This window comes from Excalfactoria chinensis, chromosome 1 (genome assembly GCF_039878825.1).
Source record: "Excalfactoria chinensis isolate bCotChi1 chromosome 1, bCotChi1.hap2, whole genome shotgun sequence".
Lineage (NCBI taxonomy): Eukaryota > Metazoa > Chordata > Aves > Galliformes > Phasianidae > Excalfactoria > Excalfactoria chinensis.
Genome location: NC_092825.1, coordinates 19,602,169 through 19,623,277, shown reverse-complemented (window position 1 = coordinate 19,623,277; position 21,109 = coordinate 19,602,169). Strand labels below are relative to the sequence as shown.

At 37.0% G+C, this 21,109-nt stretch overlaps 1 protein-coding gene across 1 annotated transcript; it reads left to right on the top strand.

Moving 5' to 3' along the window:
* Positions 1-5,940: 5,940 nt before the first annotated feature.
* Positions 5,941-7,425, top strand: LOC140247173 (uncharacterized). Its single transcript, XM_072326570.1, has one exon. It carries the CDS (start codon positions 5,941-5,943, stop codon positions 7,423-7,425), a length of 1,485 nt encoding a protein of 494 aa, XP_072182671.1.
* Positions 7,426-21,109: the final 13,684 nt, after the last annotated feature.

The following is a 21,109-nucleotide window of genomic DNA, read 5'->3' as shown; positions in this document are numbered from 1 at the left end:
ATAAGAATTCAGTCTCGAGTAACCAGTAAACGAAATAGTTGAATTCTTAAAAACAAAACAAAACAAAAAAAAGGTTCTCGTGAATCATCTATTTCAAAGCAAAGAATTTCTGATGTAGTACTTCTTATGTAATGAGGAATCACAGTTTAATCCCTTATTTTTGAAGGAAAAAATGAAGTCTTCATATGTGTGGTGAGTGTTTCAGAAAGCTATCTGTCAAAGCAGAGTTAGTACAATGGTTTTCTACCCTTAACATCAGAGTAAAACAGCCTTTAAGGAAAGGATACAAAATGCAACTAAAATGTCATTTTAAATTAAATACGAAAAAAATTATTAATATTACCCTACAAAACTGATGAAGATAAATGCAATGAATAACAAAATCCAAGTCTGTATTCATGTATGCACACTTCTCACATAAAATGCCTGTTTGTATTTATTTTCTATTTAATTATGAGTAAATTTTTAATTATCTCTTAATTATTAGGTTCTTATTTGCTTAGAAAATAGAGTGCAACTATGTAGTTCTGAAGAATATATTATTATTAATGACTCAAGAGACCTAAGGATCTGAAAAGAGTTTCAAAATTATAATACAGTGATTTCAGAGTGGTGCATTTGGGTTACATAGACCTGCTTCAGATTTAAAATAGTATTAACTGATAAACAAATCTATTTGTGTGTAGAAGAGTAACAGTCTACTTAACAAAAATGCAATTGGTGTTAAATATTACACTTAAAGTGTACCAGTTCATGAAGTTTAATGTATGTGATGTCAGTATAGCTAAATATGAATTTAAATGTTGAATCCTAGTCCTAAAAATCCATTTTTAAAATGGTCAATTTCATTCTGTAAGGAAGTGTAAGAACTAAATGAAAAACAACTTAAAATAAAATAAAATAAAATAAAATAAAATAAAATAAAATAAAATAAAATAAAATAAAATAAAATAAAATATTCAGTTGCTAAGTTTTCCGAACAAAGATATGGATGCTGTGTTCAAGATAAGTTTTAGCCAACAACAGAAAATGATTTCTATTTTCTGGGTCATAGAGATGTCAAGGAAATGAATTTTTTATATGTTGAATGTTTGCATAATGGTAAGATAGTGTTTTTATTTTATTTTATTTTATTTTATTTTATTTTATTTTATTTTATTTTATTTTATTTTATTTTATTTATTTATTTTTAACCAATAAATATTTCTAGAGAATTGGTAAGCAGCATGTTTTTCCTCATGGAATTTTTGATTTTCAAAATAGTTCAGAAGTTACAATTTTTTGTTGCTGTTCTGATGCAGGAGGAGAAAAAAAAGAACAATAAGCAACAAACTAATGAAATATATCCACTGAACAGTTTTAACCATCTTTCAAAATGCCAGTGTAGGCAGAATACTATCACCCAGGTTCTGGGACAATTTTTTGACAGCAGAGTGAAATTAAGCTTGTGAAATAGTGAACACTCTTTTACAGAATTTTAGGCAATTGTTTTCCTAATTTCTTACCATTCTAACTGTTTTGGACTATTTCTGAGCTAGAGGGAAAGAAAAAGGAGCAGCAAGGAAATTCTGTGTAACCTACAGTTAACATGCTACCACAATAGTGCTTTTAAAGTCTTGTTCTATCAAGAACTGCTTCCTAATCACATCAGTGTCAGGCTTGCTATGAATTTCAAGGTAAAATCCTAATGGGAAAGGCTAGAGATAACTCATGGCTGGATTAGGTCATTAGAATTTATGATCGCTTCATAGTGCTGTCTCTGTAGTATCTATCAATATCTGCAAATGTGCTGTTTTGTGATCGTTTCCTCCTTTTAATTTTTTTTAACAAAAAGATATTCCAAATAAAATTTCTAAGTGATGATATAACTGTCTAATCACTTGCAATGAATAATTGGCTTGGAATAAAATTTGAAACAAAGATGCTAAAGGGTGTTTTGAGAGCAATCATTATTACCTCTGTGTGCAATACACAAACAAAATCTAAATATATAATTAGGTTAGTAATAACATTGAAAATACAGATGCATGTTCAAACAGGCAGCCTGCCTCTGGCCACACCCAATCATTCCATGCTCCAGAGTAGGTACACATTAATAAAACAGCACTGAAGAATGAGAAGAATCTGTTCTATATAAATATTCACTCCACTTGGAATATGGGAAGGATATTCTTCCTTATCTGCAAAAGGCAGAATATACTCAATGGCATGAGGCTGAAATGAGCAAGAAAGATGGTATATCAGTTGTATGCTTGAAATTGCCTTTGTATTCTTCTAATTCTGCTGCTGTACAAATGTAATGCAAACAGATAAAAAAATTCAGATACATTTAATGCAAAATGGATTTCTAAGGTAAGGTTATGGTATGTATCATCACTGTTGTGCAAAGATGACTAAGCAGTCTCTGAATCATTCAAATGAAAGATGAAATAGCTTCCCTGTAATAAGCATCTTCCTGGGTCAATCAGTGCTACTGATCACCTCACTACATGCGGTGACTTTGAAGACACGTAGAGTAACTCTATGTTGAAGTCTCGAGACATGGCTTTTTCTTCCATGTGAAACATATGCTCACCTTTGCAGACTGAGATTGACTCATTGTCAGCCCGTTGAAAATGAGTGCATTTGTAGCCCACTGTCTTGTGTTCTCTTCTGATAACAAGAACTCAGTTTTACTCAAATTGGAAAGCAGGGAAAATACTGGAAGCAAAAACACACAGCATTAATGGCAAAAGGAATGTTTTTTCATCTGAAGAATACGAAATAGAACAACTTGAAAATCAAACAAGAAATTGTTGTGGTCTTAGTTTGATAAAGGAGGTCACAATCATGCAGACCGTCTCAGATGGCATGGTTGGGAACACTTACACCACATCTTGCAAGACTTGTGAGTAATATTTGCATTACTAGATCTTCTAAATACACCTACAAAAGTGCAGAAGACTTCTGTTCCTATCATGGTGGAGGTACGTTTACCATTTAGATAACCCTGCAGTGGTTTTATCAGTTTTTGAGAAGAACTGGAAGAATTGCTTCCAGCCTACTGTGAGATCATCTGTGAATCCTGCCGAATCCTTAAGTAATGTCAGTGTATCCAACATGGTTTGTCTGACTACAGAAAAGGGTAGAGTTTTCTTGGAAAGCTTCCACTCTGCAAGGTGAGCAAGGCTATTGCTGTGACCTTTGTGAAATGGTTGGACTGTGCAGTGACTAAATTCTCTCACAAATCCGTACATTTTATGAAAATAAAATAGGACTGCAATCAGTTTGATATCTTCATTTAGGAAAGGTGATCTGAGGAAGCAGTGACCAGAAGTCACAAATTGTGAATTCCTTTCTTTTTTCAGAAGGTTCTTCAATAAGGTATCTTTGCATGCCATTATATGCAGCAATATTATCACCAGGTTGATAAATTGTTGAGTTGTCATTAGTACCTGGACATTTTCAAGATCAGCTGAAGACAGCAGAAGATTCACATCCATATACCGCTACGTGGATTAAGTCCATTCAGCATGCTTTCAGGGCCTGAGTCAGAGATGTTTTTTTAAAGTTTTAACATAGCAGTTTAATTTAATTTAGTTTTATTTATAGCTTTTCTAACTGCAATAAGGATAAGTTTTTTCTGTTTTATCTGTTTCTCTTTCCCATTCTACCTGGGGAGAGTAAGCAAGTGGCTACGTGGTAATTAGTTGCCTGATGGGATTAAACCAAAGCAGTCTATTATATGTAAAATGAGCATTCAAATAGAAAAAAAAATAAAAAAATAAAAATCTGTGTTGTTTCTTTAGAACATCAGAAGAGACATCAGCTCCCAGTCGAATAGCAGAGGAATTAGGACTACTGCCAGCTTCTTTGAGCAGATTTGCTAATAAACACAAGCAAGGAGTGAACAGACTAACCTAATGACTGTCATTACTGTCCTTGTATTGGTCCTAGACACTAATAAGCTGAGAAACACTTTTGCTGGAGATTGATAAGGAAGAAAAGCACCTACAGATACAATTTCATTGAAAGATGTTTATCTGTTTCAAAAGTTTGGTAATTATGCAATGGACAAAGCTAGGATGTTCCAGAGGTATCTGATATAGGTAAGGACATGCAGGTGACATTTTACTGTTGAAAAAGGTTCTATAAGATGGCGTCTGTAGTACTATATGTTCTGAACATCATGATAATTCACTCAAACAGGCTGTGAAGGACAGATCTGGTTTTCTTTTGTTGTCTCAAAGCTTGCTTCGTGAGGTTTTTCTGATGATAAGACTCTGACTGGCGACTGCTAACTATCTAGGAGAGTGAATGGTGGTTGCTATTGTGCCATCTCCGCTTATGATTGCAAAGATAAGCAGAGACAGGACAAGCAGTCTTTTTCAGGGGTGCTGCTTGAAGGAGCTGACCACTGCAGAAGGCGATAATGCTTGTGTCTGGCAAACAGAGGCACCACCAACCCCTGCTGGCTTATCTGTGGGCCAGGAATGTCACAAAAGCTGGTTTTAAACCATTTTACAGAGTGTTTGCCGTCAGAAGATGCTTGTTTAGACATTCAGTGTTTGTTCGAGATATCCTCAAACTTCAAAGAAGAAGAAAAACAACCCCACCGAAATGGGGGATAAAAGGCCCTCGCTAAACTGGGGATTTTTGGAGACGATTTTTGGGAGACGATCTAGGGAGATGAATTTTGGGAGATGATCTTGGGAGACGATCTCTGGAGACGAACTCCCAAAGATGGCTTTGATGGAGAATTCCCTGAGGGGAAACCTCTTCGGAAGGCCGGCTTGCTGCAGTGCTTCCTGACTTTCTCCCATCCCCCGCGGTGATCAGACGAGTTCCTGAAATCTACGGACCTACGGTGTACCTCGCTGGACCCACGGTGGTGACTATCTCTTTTGCTCTCCACAGACTCCTTGCTTATTTTTCCTACTTTTCCTATCGCCCACCTTCCCTTCCCCATCTCCCTAAAACGGCCAGGACTTTAATAAACTGGTTGGACCAACATTTGAACCGTTGCTTCTTAATCTCACGCCGGGTATATACACATATCAAAGAACCTTGCCTCTCTCCTGCAAATTGGAGCGAGACATTTATTATTGGCGTCACGGACAGGATACCCGCCGTGAGAGTGTTGTCCTCCCAGATATAGCCTGAAACTTTTCTATGTGCACCTCCTGGAGTTGCAAGGAGCGACAGTTTTGGTAACTTAGATGTGAGCACCTCTCCAGGAAGACCGCTCCATATTCTGAAACTTTACTTTCTTTTGTGTTTACCTCTCAGGGACGTATGAATTAATTTTGACTATTTGCTTTTGTTTTATACGTGTGTGCCTCCTCGAGAAGACAATTTTGCATTTTTTGTGGTTTAAGTAACTTGTAACGTGTTTTGGAATTTGAAAAGTTTTGTGTGTGCACCTCTTGGGGAAGTGAGGAAGTAATTTTTTGACGTAAAGCGTGTGTTGCTCTCCAAGAAGTTTATTCCTCTTTAAGAAATTTTGAAGCGTTTGGTAACTTTGGTGGCTTGAAGCTTGAAGTTTTTCTGGCCTGACAGGATAGCCAGGAGCGATTTAGGTGTTTACACGTTCTTTGTAAGAGTTGATTGTGCTTCTTGGTCTTTTGTGTAAGGGAGGAGTGATTTGAGAATTTGCGTTGTTTAAACTTTTTCTGTGCGCACCTCTCCGAGTTGCAAGGATTGAGGGTGTCTTGTAACCTAGGTGCGGAATTTGCATTTTTTTTTTTTTTTTTCCTCTGTGTGGCCTCGCAGGAAAATAAGGGGCGATTTAACCCAAAAGGTGTTGTTTTAGCCTGCTGTCTTTGTGTGCTCCTCTAAACAAAAGGGAGGCATGATTGTAGCATTTACATTTGTTTAATTGGTGCGTGCCTCCCTGGGGAGGGGTAAGGAGTTAAGTGTACCTTTTCTTCCCTTAGTGTAGATCTTTTAGGGTATTGAGAAATGAGTGAAAGTATTGCCACTATGAAAAGTGAAAATGTGCTATTTGACCTTTTAGAAAAGCACGGTGCTCGGCCCTCTTTATCAGGTGTGGATTGGGCACGACAAAACTGGCATAACTTGCAGAGTGTTTCAGACCGCATTTGTGTTTTACAACATGGGGCTCGTACCCGAGCCGGGAAAGGAAAATCGTTTATTTGTGCGGTACTCGGTGCAGCTTTAAAAGCAGCCGTGGAGTTCCGAGATGAAAAGCATTCGGCAGAAACCCAAACCATACAAGCATTACAGGAATCAGTTAAAGTAATGCAAGAATTGGTAAAAACTCTGCAGAATCAAATAGTGAACCTTGAGGAACAATTACAAAGAGAGCAACATAATTCAGTTTTGTTGCAAATGGCGTTTAAGGAACTATTAGCGTATAAGAATACTAGCAATGCTGTTGTCCATAATTTGCCTCAAGAAAAAACTTTTCCTCAGAAGGAACTACAAGGAATGAGGGAAGGGCTTGACAAATTAGAGGACTCGCCAACCCAATTGCGTCCTTTGATAAAAACTGAATATGCATTTGATAATGGTGAGGACCTGGATCCTAAAATGAATGTTAAAGAAATTCCCTTCTCTGTCACTGAATTAGCAAAACTGAAAAAGGATTTTAGCCGTTCTCCAAAAGAATCAGAAACGGAATATGTATGGAGAGTCAGTCTCACTGGTGGAGACCAAATAATGTTAACTGAAAAGGAAGCTGAAGGTTATTGGGGTCCAGGAGTATTTTTAACTACTGGTAACAACCGTGCTCCCTGGTCCCTAACGCAGAGGGCTGCCTATTGGGCAGGTGGTCTTAACCCTTTAGAAAGGGGAGACCCTCTTGCCATTACTGGAACAGCTGATCAATTAGTGGAAAGTGTCCAAAAGGCTGCCTGTTTGCAAATGATGTATGATAGAAAGTTGCAGCCACATCATGAATCACCTATGATGATGCCTGTTGATCCTGAAAGGATGACTCCTTTAATTAGGGGGCTTCCAGAATCACTGAAACCTATAGGTATACAACTACAAGGAAAAATACAAGCTTTGCCTCAGAGAGAAAGAACCCGGGCAGCATTAGAAGGAACTGTAACCTCTAACCATGTGCAGTCAGGATATAAAGTATGGACATGGGGGGAGGTTGCCCAGGAATTAATTAATTATGAAAGAAAATATGGGCCGGTGATTTCTAACACTAGTAAATTTGACCCAAGGGAAGTGAGGCTTGCAGCTGTCAGCCTTGCCCCTGGGCCACCTAGCCCAAACCTCAGTGAAACTGGAAGGGTCTCATTGCCAGTAAGAACAGGTAGGCGAAATATTGGTCATAAACGTAATCGTCTCTGGACACTTGGCTGGCAAAAGGGTGTTCCACGAGATTTGATGAATGGATTACCCACAGTCAGACTAGAGAAATTAGTTAACTGGTGGCCAGAACAAAAGCTCAGGAAGCTCAAGGAAAGCTGATGCTTTCGCCCCCTCCCCCAGATGAGTGGGAGGTGGGGGGGGGAAGGCAGTGAGGGGTGGATGTATTAGAAAGCTCACAACAAAAGGAGGAGATCCTCGATTTAACACCTTCTGTCCCAAGGCCTCACCACTCCTGCCAATTGCCCCTGTGAGTCACAATACAGTTACTGATAAGCCAGGGAAACACTTATCTCCCTGGCCAGCCTGTGTCAACTGACTCAGCTAACCTGAGGACAGTTTCCCTAACCTTAATGAAATCCCTTAACAAATATCCTTGGAAGGCTAAGGACACCCCGATAAAGAAATGTAAAATCAACTCTTGCTGGATTGTTCCCTCATTTTTTAATTGTATTAACGTTAGCCCCAAAAGGGCAAGTTGTCTTGTTTTATTTTACAGAAGATCCTCGTGGGACCTTTACTGAACACAGAATGGCTGATAGCTGACTTTAACCATTTGTGTTTTGTGACAGGAAAATTGAAGATGTGATCTTGCTGGAATGCTGATATACCCCTTGATTACATATTTTGGTTGCAATAGTATTATGTTTTGTTTGTTGTGGTTAAACTGATTGTGATTTGCATGAAACTCCTCCATAGTGTTTCCAAATTCCTAACAAATTGGGAAATGAGCCAAGGACCCATCTAATATTTGTTAGATATGGTCACAAAAGAAATCTATCATAAAGCCCTTTGCACCTGATACTTTTCAGTGTCACATCAGTCCAGGAGTTCCATACAAAATATGGTTGTTGGAAAATGTCTAAGTTTTGATAAGAGATGTGTTTCTGGGATTGTCCGTCTTGTGGTTTATACTAAATGTAATTGTTAATGGTAAATGGCAGTGGAAGTGCCGCAAGCGAAAGCATCCCGTGCTGCTCTTCCTCACCGCCACCGCCTCCCCCATCCTCTGCCGCTTGTGATCAGAAAGTAAACAAATCGTTACTTCCGAATAGGGACAAAAGCACAACATTGGAAGTGCAGGTGCCCTTAATTTAGTGTTAATTATTACCCCTGCTAGGACCAGTATTACAAAGTAAGTGATCAATTTGGTATGGGTAGTAGAAACCCCAGGTAGGGATAAGAATGCAGTGTCTCATACACGTGAAGAAAGGCATATACGATCAAAGTTTACCTGTGGTAATTAGACACGGACTCTGTGGTTAGTGCAGAACAAAAACTTTTATTGTGAACAATGAACTTAAATAATATGAACTTGGTCAAGTGCCTTATTAAATATGACTCTCTTTTCACGCGTGATGGTGCTGGATCTTCCATCCTGCCCTGAGGAAGATGGCGCTGGAGCTGTGCTCGATCCTCGGGTGCCGTCCCGCGGCACCCAGTCTTTGGAACGAGGCACAGGCACTGTCAGTCTCAACTCCATTTCGTTGTACCTCAGCGGTGTCTTCTGGTAATAGGAGATGAGGTCATAGAGACTGTTGAAGATTCTGTTGTTGGTAAGAAAGTACCTGTGGCTGTTGGCATCCTGCCACCAATGGATGCGACAGTGCTGCACCCCTCCATTACGCCAGATGGACAGGACGTAGTCCCCAATGAATGTCCCGCTCTCCCTGACAAGAAAGGAGCCATCAGGAGCCCCCATCATGGTGCAGTGCTCCCTCAGCACCCGCTCAGCGATGAGCCGCCCACTGCACCCTGGTCCCATCTTGCCGTGGAACCATTCCTGCGCGAGATGCAGCTCGATGTTGGCGCTCACCTCCTTCTGCGCAGGTCGTCTTCTCCATCTGTTCCAGGCTGGGACTTCGTAGAGCGGATTCCATGCATAGATTATGGGGTCATCCATGATTTGAGAATCTGCGATCTGCTCCTGCTGCTCCTCCTCCATGATTTGAGAATCCTCCATCTGCTCCTCATCCATGATTTGACTACCCGTTGTCTGCTCCGTCTGCTCCTCTTCCACGATTTGGCTATCTGCCGTTTGCTCCTCTGTCTTCGCCACTTGCTCCTTGGTCATACACGAACCCATGGTCTCTTGCCACTCACTCCAAGCCGCCTCAGGTTTGGCGGGCTTGCCAATGGTCTTTATAATATCTGCTCACACCCATGCCAGGTGTGCAAGCTAGACTCCCGTGATCATGCCAAGAGGGTCTGTCTGGCAGGAATAGTTACAATCTTTCGGTTTTATCCCTCCTTGTCTGCTGAACTGTTTGCACCACTGAAGGTCTTTTGCTAGTCCGAACAAGACTGTCTTCATTTTCTTCCAGTAATATACACGTTAAAGGAACTTAAGTAAGGGACCCGGACAAATTTATTGATGGAGCTTGGAAATTATATTGAAAGAGGGACTGTAGTGAAAGAGTTGGGAAGAACAATAGCAGCTGCACTAGATCAGGACCTGAAGATCCCAGGATGAGTTTTGCCCCAGTGGACTGAACGTATTGTGCACACAGCAGTGTAAAGATGTTTGTTTTCTGGTAGATATCGGTGCATCTCACTCTGTATTGCATCAAGAATGACTGCCCATTGATGATTTTTGTAACAATAGTAGGAGCAGGTCAACAAGAAAAAGCTTACTAATTAAATAGAAAAGGGAGCTAAGGGTAAAGCAAGTAACAATGGGAATAAGTGACTATAGCTGTAAATAACTTTCTGTGAGTAATTTTTATTTTAAAGAGATCTAAAATACATGCCTGTATGAATGTACATATATTGACTGAAAATAATTATGACCTTACAAGTAACCTTATGCTTAGTGTGTTATCAGTCAAGGTTTTGATTGAGTGATGATGATGATGTAAACATTTAATTCCCCATTATCCCCCCATCCCTCTTTTCCCTTATGCTTACTTTTTTTTTTTCCCTTTCCTCACCACCGTGAATGGTCATTTGCACATCAGTTTCAAGCAACCTTTGAGCCACGGGGTGGTGTGAAGGACAGATCTGGTTTTCTTTTGTTGTCTCAAAGCTTGCTTCGTGAGGTTTTTCTGATGATAAGACTCTGACTGGCGACTGCTAACTATCTAGGAGAGTGAATGGTGGTTGCTATTGTGCCATCTCCGCTTATGATTGCAAAGATAAGCAGAGACAGGACAAGCAGTCTTTTTCAGGGGTGCTGCTTGAAGGAGCTGACCACTGCAGAAGGCGATAATGCTTGTGTCTGGCAAACAGAGGCACCACCAACCCCTGCTGGCTTATCTGTGGGCCAGGAATGTCACAAAAGCTGGTTTTAAACCATTTTACAGAGTGTTTGCCGTCAGAAGATGCTTGTTTAGACATTCAGTGTTTGTTCGAGATATCCTCAAACTTCAAAGAAGAAGAAAAACAACCCCACCGAAATGGGGGATAAAAGGCCCTCGCTAAACTGGGGATTTTTGGAGACGATTTTTGGGAGACGATCTAGGGAGATGAATTTTGGGAGATGATCTTGGGAGACGATCTCTGGAGACGAACTCCCAAAGATGGCTTTGATGGAGAATTCCCTGAGGGGAAACCTCTTCGGAAGGCCGGCTTGCTGCAGTGCTTCCTGACTTTCTCCCATCCCCCGCGGTGATCAGACGAGTTCCTGAAATCTACGGACCTACGGTGTACCTCGCTGGACCCACGGTGGTGACTATCTCTTTTGCTCTCCACAGACTCCTTGCTTATTTTTCCTACTTTTCCTATCGCCCACCTTCCCTTCCCCATCTCCCTAAAACGGCCAGGACTTTAATAAACTGGTTGGACCAACATTTGAACCGTTGCTTCTTAATCTCACGCCGGGTATATACACATATCAAAGAACCTTGCCTCTCTCCTGCAAATTGGAGCGAGACACAGGCACATGCTCTTTTCAGATGACAGGAAATGAAGATAGAGATGTGGATGCTGAAAAAAAACACACACTTTCAGTACATGCCTCAAGAAGTATGCAAAGGATTATGTTTATATTTAGAAATTAATGTTGTATTTAAATGTAAAGTAAATAAACATCAGCAAAAGTGTAGAAGTTTATAAAGTGATGGTGCATAAATTTAATAAAGGACAGTGAAAAAAACTTCTACTTATTTAAGCAGAGAGGATTCAGACCAGCATTGCAGCAGGAAAAAATGATCTTTTTAGTTTCAAGATAAAACAGCATCCATTTATTAAAGAAATTATGTGGTAGAGTGTTAGAAGTAATATAAGAACAGAACTCATTGATCCAGAAGGTCTTATAGTTTTACAGTTCCTGACACTAAATACTGTCTCAGGAAATTGTTCCAAACCATGATGACTTTTTCTAATACTTGTACATTTACACCTCAATGGAGCAAAGAAGATGAACTTTAAGAATAGAGCAGAAGCTGACTCAAGTTCTACAGACATATATTAAAAATGAAATCAGAATAAATATTTATTGTGAATTTCACAATCTCTCCCATTCTGTATTGCTTATATTTTAATTTATAGTTGTTCATAATTTAAAACACTTATTTCTGGTCTCTGCTACTGAATGTATTTTGGTTGTTGTCAACAAATTCTTTGTGTTTATTATGTTCAGACTTTCATTCTTCAAACAATTTCTTGCTCTGTTTTCATTCTCCCTATCTGATGACCATTAGAATTCCATCTTCAAGTGTAGTGGGTACTAAATCTCATGATCTCATCTATGTTTCATTTGTCATGTCAGTGATGTTATGATACTGCAGTAATTTAGAGTTAAGTATTAGATCACATCACTGACTATCTAGCTCCTAAAAACTATTAATTGCATTGGATTATGGTGTTTATTGTATTGAAAGTACAGTGTACCTGTCTTGAAGAAATAAGTTACTAACATCATTGTGATAAACAGCAGTCATGTTAGAAGACTCAACCTGAATGCCTTCCACTGTAGTAAGCATTCATCTTGTTACTGAATTTGAAATCCATTCAAGCCCTACTATATTCGTATATAATTTGTACTCACTTCAAATGTACAAGGCAATTTGCTCCTTTTTTGAGAGTGAACAAAAGACAGCAAGGCATCAAAATTATAAGGCTAAACTTTTATTTGAGGAAAGTAACATGCTGAAAAAAGATAATTATCTTCTCAATACTTTAACAAACAAGGTCTTCCTGCGGGTTGATCTATAGTGAAAACTTTGCTCTTCACTTTCCTGAAAAACAAAACCTTTCCTCTAGCTTTGAATTCTAGTCCAGTATTTCCAATGGTTTACAGGGTTCAACAAATTCCTCATAGCCTATGCTGAGTATCTGTGTCACATAAATAAAAAATATTATCTTTTATTTTAATTATTTTTAACCTGCTGCAAGTTTAAGATCTCTCTATCCTGTATTTCATTACAGATGCCACAGTAAATGTCTATAAATATGTTAAGGAGTAAGTAGGATTAAATAAAAACAAATATTACTGGGGTCAGTGAATACATCTTATTACATTTGCTGTACCAAATCTAAATAAAAACATCTCCTTGATGGAGAACATGAACTTTCATGCCTGTATGAGGAGAAAAAATGAAGATGTTATACTTATTGCTGCCATATTTAGGAAGCAGAGTCCTTGAAATACTTGTACCTTCTGAAGTTTTAACAAGATCAAATTTCCACCATGGGTAGGTCTTGATTATACTCACACCTGTTCTCTTGGATATACAGACATGCAGGAAAAAATACCCATTTTACTGTGCTCAGAATAAAATCCCATTAACTTGCATAAGGCAATCTCTGCAAATTCATCAGTTTGGCAATTTTGCATGCATCTAACAGCTATCTTTCCAGCTAAAGAAAGTATAAAACTGTGATAATGACTCTTAAAAAATGAATGACTTCTATTTTCTTTAGACAAAAGGATTTTGCTTGAATCTTTAAATGCTGCATTATTTCTTACTTGTTACAAATCCTGAAGTAGATTGTTGTAAGGATCGCAATTTAGTGATCTTTACAAATGCTGCATGACAATTTAGTGGGTTGTTATTTTTTCTTTCTCAACTTTTCTTTCTCCACTAAACTCATTTCAACAAGATTTAATGTCTGTTGCTTGCTGAAATTATGCTCTGCTTTCTTAAAGTATGTAGATTCTAGAGACTTGTATACTTTATAAGTAGCACTGTCTCTCCATTCTTTCAGCAACTCTTTGATTACATTCTCTTCACAGACACAAGAATTACTGTGCATGAGTTTAGGATGCCACTGTAAAGCAACAGTCTGAATCAACATCCTCCATATCAGAAATTTATGGTAGATTAGGAGGTTTGTCAGATTAGATTTAATTCTTCTTCCCAATAAAATGTTAATCTGGAATGATTTTGTATTAACTTCCTCCACAGATCATATCCACTTGAGTAATAATTCACAGTTCAACTAGCTTATTGGCAGAGTCTGTATTTACTTTTTCACCTAGGCTTTCCTAATTTTAAATTTTCTGCATGTGCCACTGTGGATGGCAATGTAATGCCAGCAGTGATGGTTTTATATCAAGATAGTATTAACCTTATGTGAAGGTCATGAATTACTTGTTTATTTTCCCTAACAAAAGGCAATACTCAAGAAGAGCAGATGTTTTCATGTCAATTCAGTAAAAAGTGTATCTAGCACTGGCTCCTTTCACATCAAATTTTTTCAAGAGGAATGTTACACATGATACAGTTATATAGATGCAATATTTGGCAAATTCTTTTCAGTGAATGTTTGTTCATCAGTGTATTAACAAAGTCAGAAAGATTGCAGTTCTACATAGTAATAGCTAATGAATTGTTTAATAACTTTTTTTTTTTTTTCCACTGAAAAATATAAAACTGTGGGGTTGTTTATCTAGCACATTAATTATGTAATGTGTTATGCTCAATGTTGTTTTAATTCCTTACTTGGCGAGTAAGCTGTGTTGTCCAATAAGATGATAGCTGTGGTATGGGAGAAGAGTATGTACTGATATTTTACTGCAGCTCTGCATACAAACCAAGCACAGCTAGACTCCAGTGGCATGTTCCATCTTGAATCTAGAAGGCAGCTCTTACTGTTCTCTGTGTGTCTTACTGGCTTCCCTGTGACTAAAAATTCCTGAAATGTGAGGAAATATTCTAGTCTACTGGAAACTAGCCTGTGCCTTTAAAAGTAATTTAATTAACATGCTAGTAGGAAGTCACAGTATCAGGCTAGCAAGATTTTTAAATGATTTTTGTAGATATTTGAGGGGGGGTGTGAGAAGGGGGAGGAAGGGGGGTGGTTATGCCCTTAAGGAAAGCACTGTTAGCACCTTTTTCTTTTCTGCTCAGGCTTCACTAAATGGGATTTATCACAGTAAATACTTCAACCATAAAGAGATTTTCTTAAAAAATACAAAACATTGAAGGCTTTTATGTTTTGTTTTGTTATTTTTGTGTGAGTGTGTGTGAGGAGGACCTCAAAGGATAAAAACACTGATGTATTTGTTTTTTATTTCTTACCTTGAAATCTGATTTATATATCCACCATTCCACCATAGTTTAATGTGTCTAAAGTCTGGAAATGGTAAAACAGTTAGTCCTACATTGTGGCAAACTATAAGAAGGAGTGGTAGAAATTATTTCAGACTTCATTTTCCCCTGAAACTTCTTCATAATAAGAATTAATGTATTATTTAAATGTTGGTTAATAAAAAGGTCCTCTAATGGCTTTTGGAGGGCATTAAAATTTTAAACCTATTTGTAAGAAAAGCACAGAATGTGCAAAGCATTATTTTGTACCACACATTTACAGACAAAAAGACATAAAGACTGAAAAAAGCCTATTCTGAAAGCAAGGGCCAGGCAGTACACTTGATTTAATATCCACCAAAAGACTTTTTATTTCTCTTTGGTGAGCAAAGTGTGTATCAGTTACACCAAACAATTGAATTTTAGTTAATAATTGAAAAGGATTATATTCCTTGGATGGAAAATGTAACCACCGCTTTCAGCTCTCCTGAAATCTGAATTTCACCGTGGCCTTTAAAAACAGTGTGTTTTCTGCACTCATCTTATTACAGATTCCTTTTGCTTTGTGTGTGTGACTTACTGACAATTAATAATCCAGAAATTAAAAAAAAATAATAAATCATAAATAAATCATGAAAAATATCATGTGCTACTCAGATGTTTTTGTCAAATCTGCAGGCTGTCATTAAATCAACAGCACAGAGATATGGAAAAAGTATTTTTACCTCCATATCAACTGTTTCTCTTTTGGAGAAAATGGTAAAAATGATTCTTTCTACAAAATCTTTCATGTAAAATGTGAAGGCAAATTACTCGCAGAAGAATTTTTCTCATGCCATAAGCCCTATGATCTTATTACTCAAATCAGTCCATTTATGTTGTTTCATTATCACATTGTAAGCTTGGCGACACTGAAGTTATGGTTTTATTGTTACCATGTGCTCACCATTTTTCATCAATCACATAATCTCTGAAATGTTTTAACATTCTATAAGTAAACTAACTAGTGCTAAGCAGAGTTAACTATTTAAATACCATTAACTAATGGGTTATTATGGTAATTTCACAGATTACTAAGATGTCAGCCATTACAGATAACCTATTTATTCTTCTAAAGCAATATAACATTACGTATATGTGTGCAACATTGACTTAATAGAAAATATACCCTTCTCTTCAGAAATCTGTTTTCTACAAAACAAAAACGTCGTAGAGTAAAGTTCATGTTTCCTGAAAAATTCTTAAACTAAAAGGTTATTTCTTAATGATGTAAAGCTGATATTTACAGATTTCTCAGAAACAGGAAATAAAAAAGAAATATTTATTTAATTCATATCCAAATACAAGAAATGGTTGTAGTCGTTCATATGAAGGTACACCTAGCCAAGACTTTGTCCTTCAGTAGTGGTCATTATGAATTGTCTAGGGAACAGTGAGAACATGTGTGATATTTAATACATTTTTCCAAGTTTCAATTATTGTCCACTCTGAAGATTTTCTAAGCACGATATTTGTTACTAAGTAACTCCTCAAAGTACCTCTCTGACAATTTTCCAGTGTTCCCACAGTCTCTTGTAAAAATTCTGGAAACCATAATTGTCTTTGAAAGTCATTAGAAGAAAATCCTTCTGTTATTAGTTTGATTCTGCTTCAAAATGGATTTTTGGTATCCTCTATGTGAAAAAAAAAACTACTACAAGCTGATCCTCATTCCTGATCCAAGAATATTTATGCCCTGCCCTAGTGGTTACTGAATTTACTTACTTTAGATGTATTTATTTGAATACATAACTAGGAAATAACTACATTTCTGCCAGTAAACAACTGATAGAAATAAAAAGAATTAATGAAAATTGCTACTCTTTATTAAATGAAAGGTGGAATTCATTGGAGAGTTGCAAGATAATTATTACATCATTCACTGTGTCTATTCTGTAGAGTTTGTCAGGCATCAACAAGGAGGACAGCATGTTTCCTGAAATATCACAGTGTATGATAGACCTGCAGATATTCATAAATTGTGTTAAATTGATGTCTTTTGTTGTCATGAAACACTGTACTAAAGCATATCATCAGTGTTACTGCTTATTCAAACACTGTACTGAAGCATTTCATCAGTGTCACTACTTGGTCAAACTTTGGTCATTTTACATAGAGGACAACAGTAACAGGTGGTAGTATGATCTACCATCTTGGCCAAACAGACTAACATGTCCAAAGTCATAGCTAAGTAACTTGCTAAAATGTAACCCAGAATCTATAATTCAGGACTAAAATATACCTGTATTCTGTGAGAAGTGGGTCTAAGCAAATGTACATCATTTGAACAGACCACAGAGCTACATTTACCAATTGAAAGGGTCAAAATTTCTCCTAGGGAAAAAGGAAAGAAAAATCACTCTTAGTATCTTATTTTAGCAGAATTCTTCTCTGGTGGTGGATGCAGAAAGAAAAATGTATTTAAATTACATTTGCATAAATGAGCTGTAGTAATATGAGTGTATGAACTGACATATATGACATATATGACATATATATGTACATATGACCATATGTACATATAAGACAGAACATTCCCAACGGTACAATTAGGCTATGCCGCTAACATGTTGTGTGGTAAGATTGTTTTAAGTTCTTTTACACGTATAATCATTAAACATTCTGGTATTTTCTTTGATATATTTTCTCAATTTGCAGCAGATAGACTAATGGTTCAAATGCTGTTGTCAGTTCTATTAAGAAACATGTATTTGATGCTGTTCCTCATTATTTTCTTTTTCATTTAAAAATTAAATCAAGATTCTCAGTGCTGAAAGCTTCACAATTGTATCATGCCAGAAAAATCAAGTTAAAATATATAAGTCTGTAGAAATAACACATCCATCCCCCCCACACTGCTCCCCCCTAGAAAGAAACAAATTAATTTCCTTTTTTTTTTTTTTTTTTTTTTTTTTTACATCTGATGTTAGAAATCAGATATAACTTCACCTGTTTCAATCCACCTTCTTTGTCTTGCTATCCTAGCTTCTAGTCCTCTCATTAGTCTGAAAATTTTGAATTTTACAAATAAGAACTCCATCATTATTCTAGAAAAGCTAAGCAGTTCATCTGTATTATCATTATTCCTACAATATTAAAGCTGGGTGGAGCAGCTGTGAGTAAACATAATTTTATAGAAACCAAAATGTCTCGTGACAGGCATATTGGTTTCAATTATTTGTTCAAAGGAAAGGTTTTTTTTTACTGTCCAGAGCTGTCTGGTCATTTCTAAGGAAAAATAAAAGAAAAAAGGGATTAATTAAAAAACTTCAGGTACTACATATGTATTTAAAATTAATAATAATAATAATAATAATAATAATAAATCCATCTTTGACAGAATTTCTTTCTCAGTAGTACATTTGTGGCTATTGAAATATGAAACAGAAACAAAGTGGAACTTTTGAAAGTTTTTAAGAAACATGGTTATTTTCTGCCAAGCTCTCTACAGCATGTGATGATTTTTACTGAGAATCTTCATTTCTGAAATACTATAGTTTAGACAGATGGACAACTGGGTGGTTTCATGATCCATCTGTTTACAGGACTGGACTTAGAGTGTAAGTGGTTAATGAGTTCTACTTTTCCCAGAGACCAGTAACAAGTGAGGTAATACATAGGCCTGTCTTGGGACCACTCTTGTTTAACAGCTTCACAATTCATGAGGTAATGGAGTGCTTGTTTATCAAGTTTGCAGATGACACCAAACTGAGGTAACCAGCAGGTAGGACAGCCACATAGAGGCTTGTGCAGGGTGGTGGAGTGCACCGTCAGGAAACTAATGAAACTTATCAGGGACAAACAGCAGTTGATGTACCTGAGGAGGTAGGAGTCCCTTGCAGTGATGTAGACAGAGGGCTGAGTGCTGGGGAGAACAGTTCTGCAGAAAAGACCCTGGGGCTGTCACAGGCAGCAAGCTGAGCATGATATAGCAGTTCTTTGACAGCAAAGAGGACCAAAAGCCTCCAGTCTCCCTCCAGTTAGAGGAATGGGATTATCCTCCATGCCTAGAGTACAGCATCTGATTTTGATCATTTCACTGCATTGATAAATAAGAATCTTGAATGTAAAATAAAATTGTAATTGCCTTTTTCTTATAAAATATCAGGAAGAGCCAGAGGGTAATCTTCACTACTTGTCTGATCAACCAGCACCAGAGATAATACTACATGTTGAGCCTGACTTATTATACTGTTCCATACTCACTATTTTATAGTTAGAATGTAATTCACCAAGATCAATAAGAGTAAAATTGTTCTATAAAGATTATTCTACTGAAAAAGTTAACTTTATCTGGGAAATAGCACCAGTGTGACTAATGAGGAAATTCTTTGTCAGATCTTTTTCTTATTGTTTCTAGCAAGAACCTGAGTCTTGAATGAGACTTTTGCCATCACTACCCCACTAGCATGTCAGAACCCACTGCTGGCATAGAGGCTACAGCATGATCTGCAGGGATTCGGGACCTGGCAGACCAGGCAAGGAAAAGACAGGCAGAGGAGGAAGCAAGGATTATTCTGTACATACTACTCCCAAGGACCATCTTTTGAGCCAAAATTGTTTTGACTGAGAGGGAAAGAAGACTGGCCATCAGAAAGATGCTTGATGCCAATGAAATTTAACTTTGTGTAAGACAATGAGAAATTTATGGAAAACAAGAAGAACACAAAACTTATTAGGCTAATATGTGACTTTTAAAGCCTGTTTGGAAGTTTACATGTTACACAAAATGTGGTGTTAACTGCTTCTCTCTCTTATGAATCCACTTGTCTTATCATCATTCTTTTTTTTCCCCACATATTTTTTAGTGAAATCTCATTGTACCAAGAATTTTAACTTCAGTTGCATAATGTTAATAGCACAAAGGCAGGTTTGGCTAACTGTGCATACAGGAATGGGATTGCTGTTCTAGAAGAAATGGACCAATTTTCTAAGAAAAAGAAAACAATGAAATAATGAATCTAATACTAGACTAACTAATGTAAAGTTTTATTATCTCAACAAATGCAGCTGTGCAATTAACTGAAAAGAAAATATCCAACAATGCTTTACCTAATAAGTCATATTACACAATAGAAGGTGAAGTACATGCTGAAACAGTTCAACAGAAATTAAGCTGACAAGATACAAAGAAAGAAATCAAAATTAGGACACAAGGTCTAGGATTGTTGATATATTATTTTCTTTTTATAGATGAAATAGTCTTTACTGGTCTCTGCAAAATATTTTAAACTCTGATAAATTAAAATTTAGTCAGAAGCATGCCTTGAATCTCTTTATTACAATCAGCAGGAATCCAAGGCACAGAGTGAGACCATTTATTTTTTCTTAATGTAATGGTCCAAATTGGTAGAGCACTCCAAGTTTTACTGATTGACATCAGCTCTGCATTTTGTCTGTAGAAAAGAATTCCAACATTTTTAATCCGTATAAACTCCTTTCCCTTTAAACAAAGAGAAAGAAAATGAACCAAACAAAACCAATCAATCAAACAGAAAAGCCATTCAATAAAATCCTGAAGCTGCTCTATTTGTTGAAAAATTAGTCTGAATATTTTCTGGCTTCGTGATAAAGTCTATTTACTGCTTAAATAACATATACTTTAAGGGAGGAAAGAGGAATTAAACCTCATGAGGTAACACCTTAGCTATAAGTGACAAAATATTTTTAGGAAACCTGATATACTGCTACTTTGTTGCAAAACAACAACAGCAACAACAACAACAAAAACATGATCAATGTGACCAAATTAGTATGGAGTTTTGGAAAAACTATCAATAAAATCCTTATCATTCTGCAAAGAATTGTACTTGAATTTTCTACCATTTTCTCTAGTTTGTATTTGTGGGTCCCAATAGCATTTAGAAAATCAAAATAATTGAAACAACAACAAACCCACGAAGACTCCACACATTTGTTTCATATGAAGCCCACAGGCAAGGAAACATTGTTATCAAAATATAGATGCTGTGAGAGCATTCAAGATCATTTTAAACTGATCTTTCAGGTACACAAAAATAAAATGCTCTTATTACCAGCCACAGAAGGAGTTTCCTGCTTTTTTAAAAACCATCAGATAATTTTGAAGACATTTTAAAGACTGATGCAGTTTAAATACTGTTTATTGTTTTTAAAGTTATAGAACTATGTACAGACTAGGAGCCTAAGAAAGGAAATATAGAGAAGTTTTGATGGAGTCTAGCAGAAAGTTCAGATATACAAAAAGGAGCTTAGGAAGGAAAAGTTGGAACAAACAAACAAACAAACCCAAACAG

Coding starts and splice junctions, on each gene's coding strand:
- LOC140247173 (XM_072326570.1), top strand. CDS start 5,941: ATGAGTGAAAGTATTGCCACTATGAAAAGTGAAAATGTGCTATTTGAC.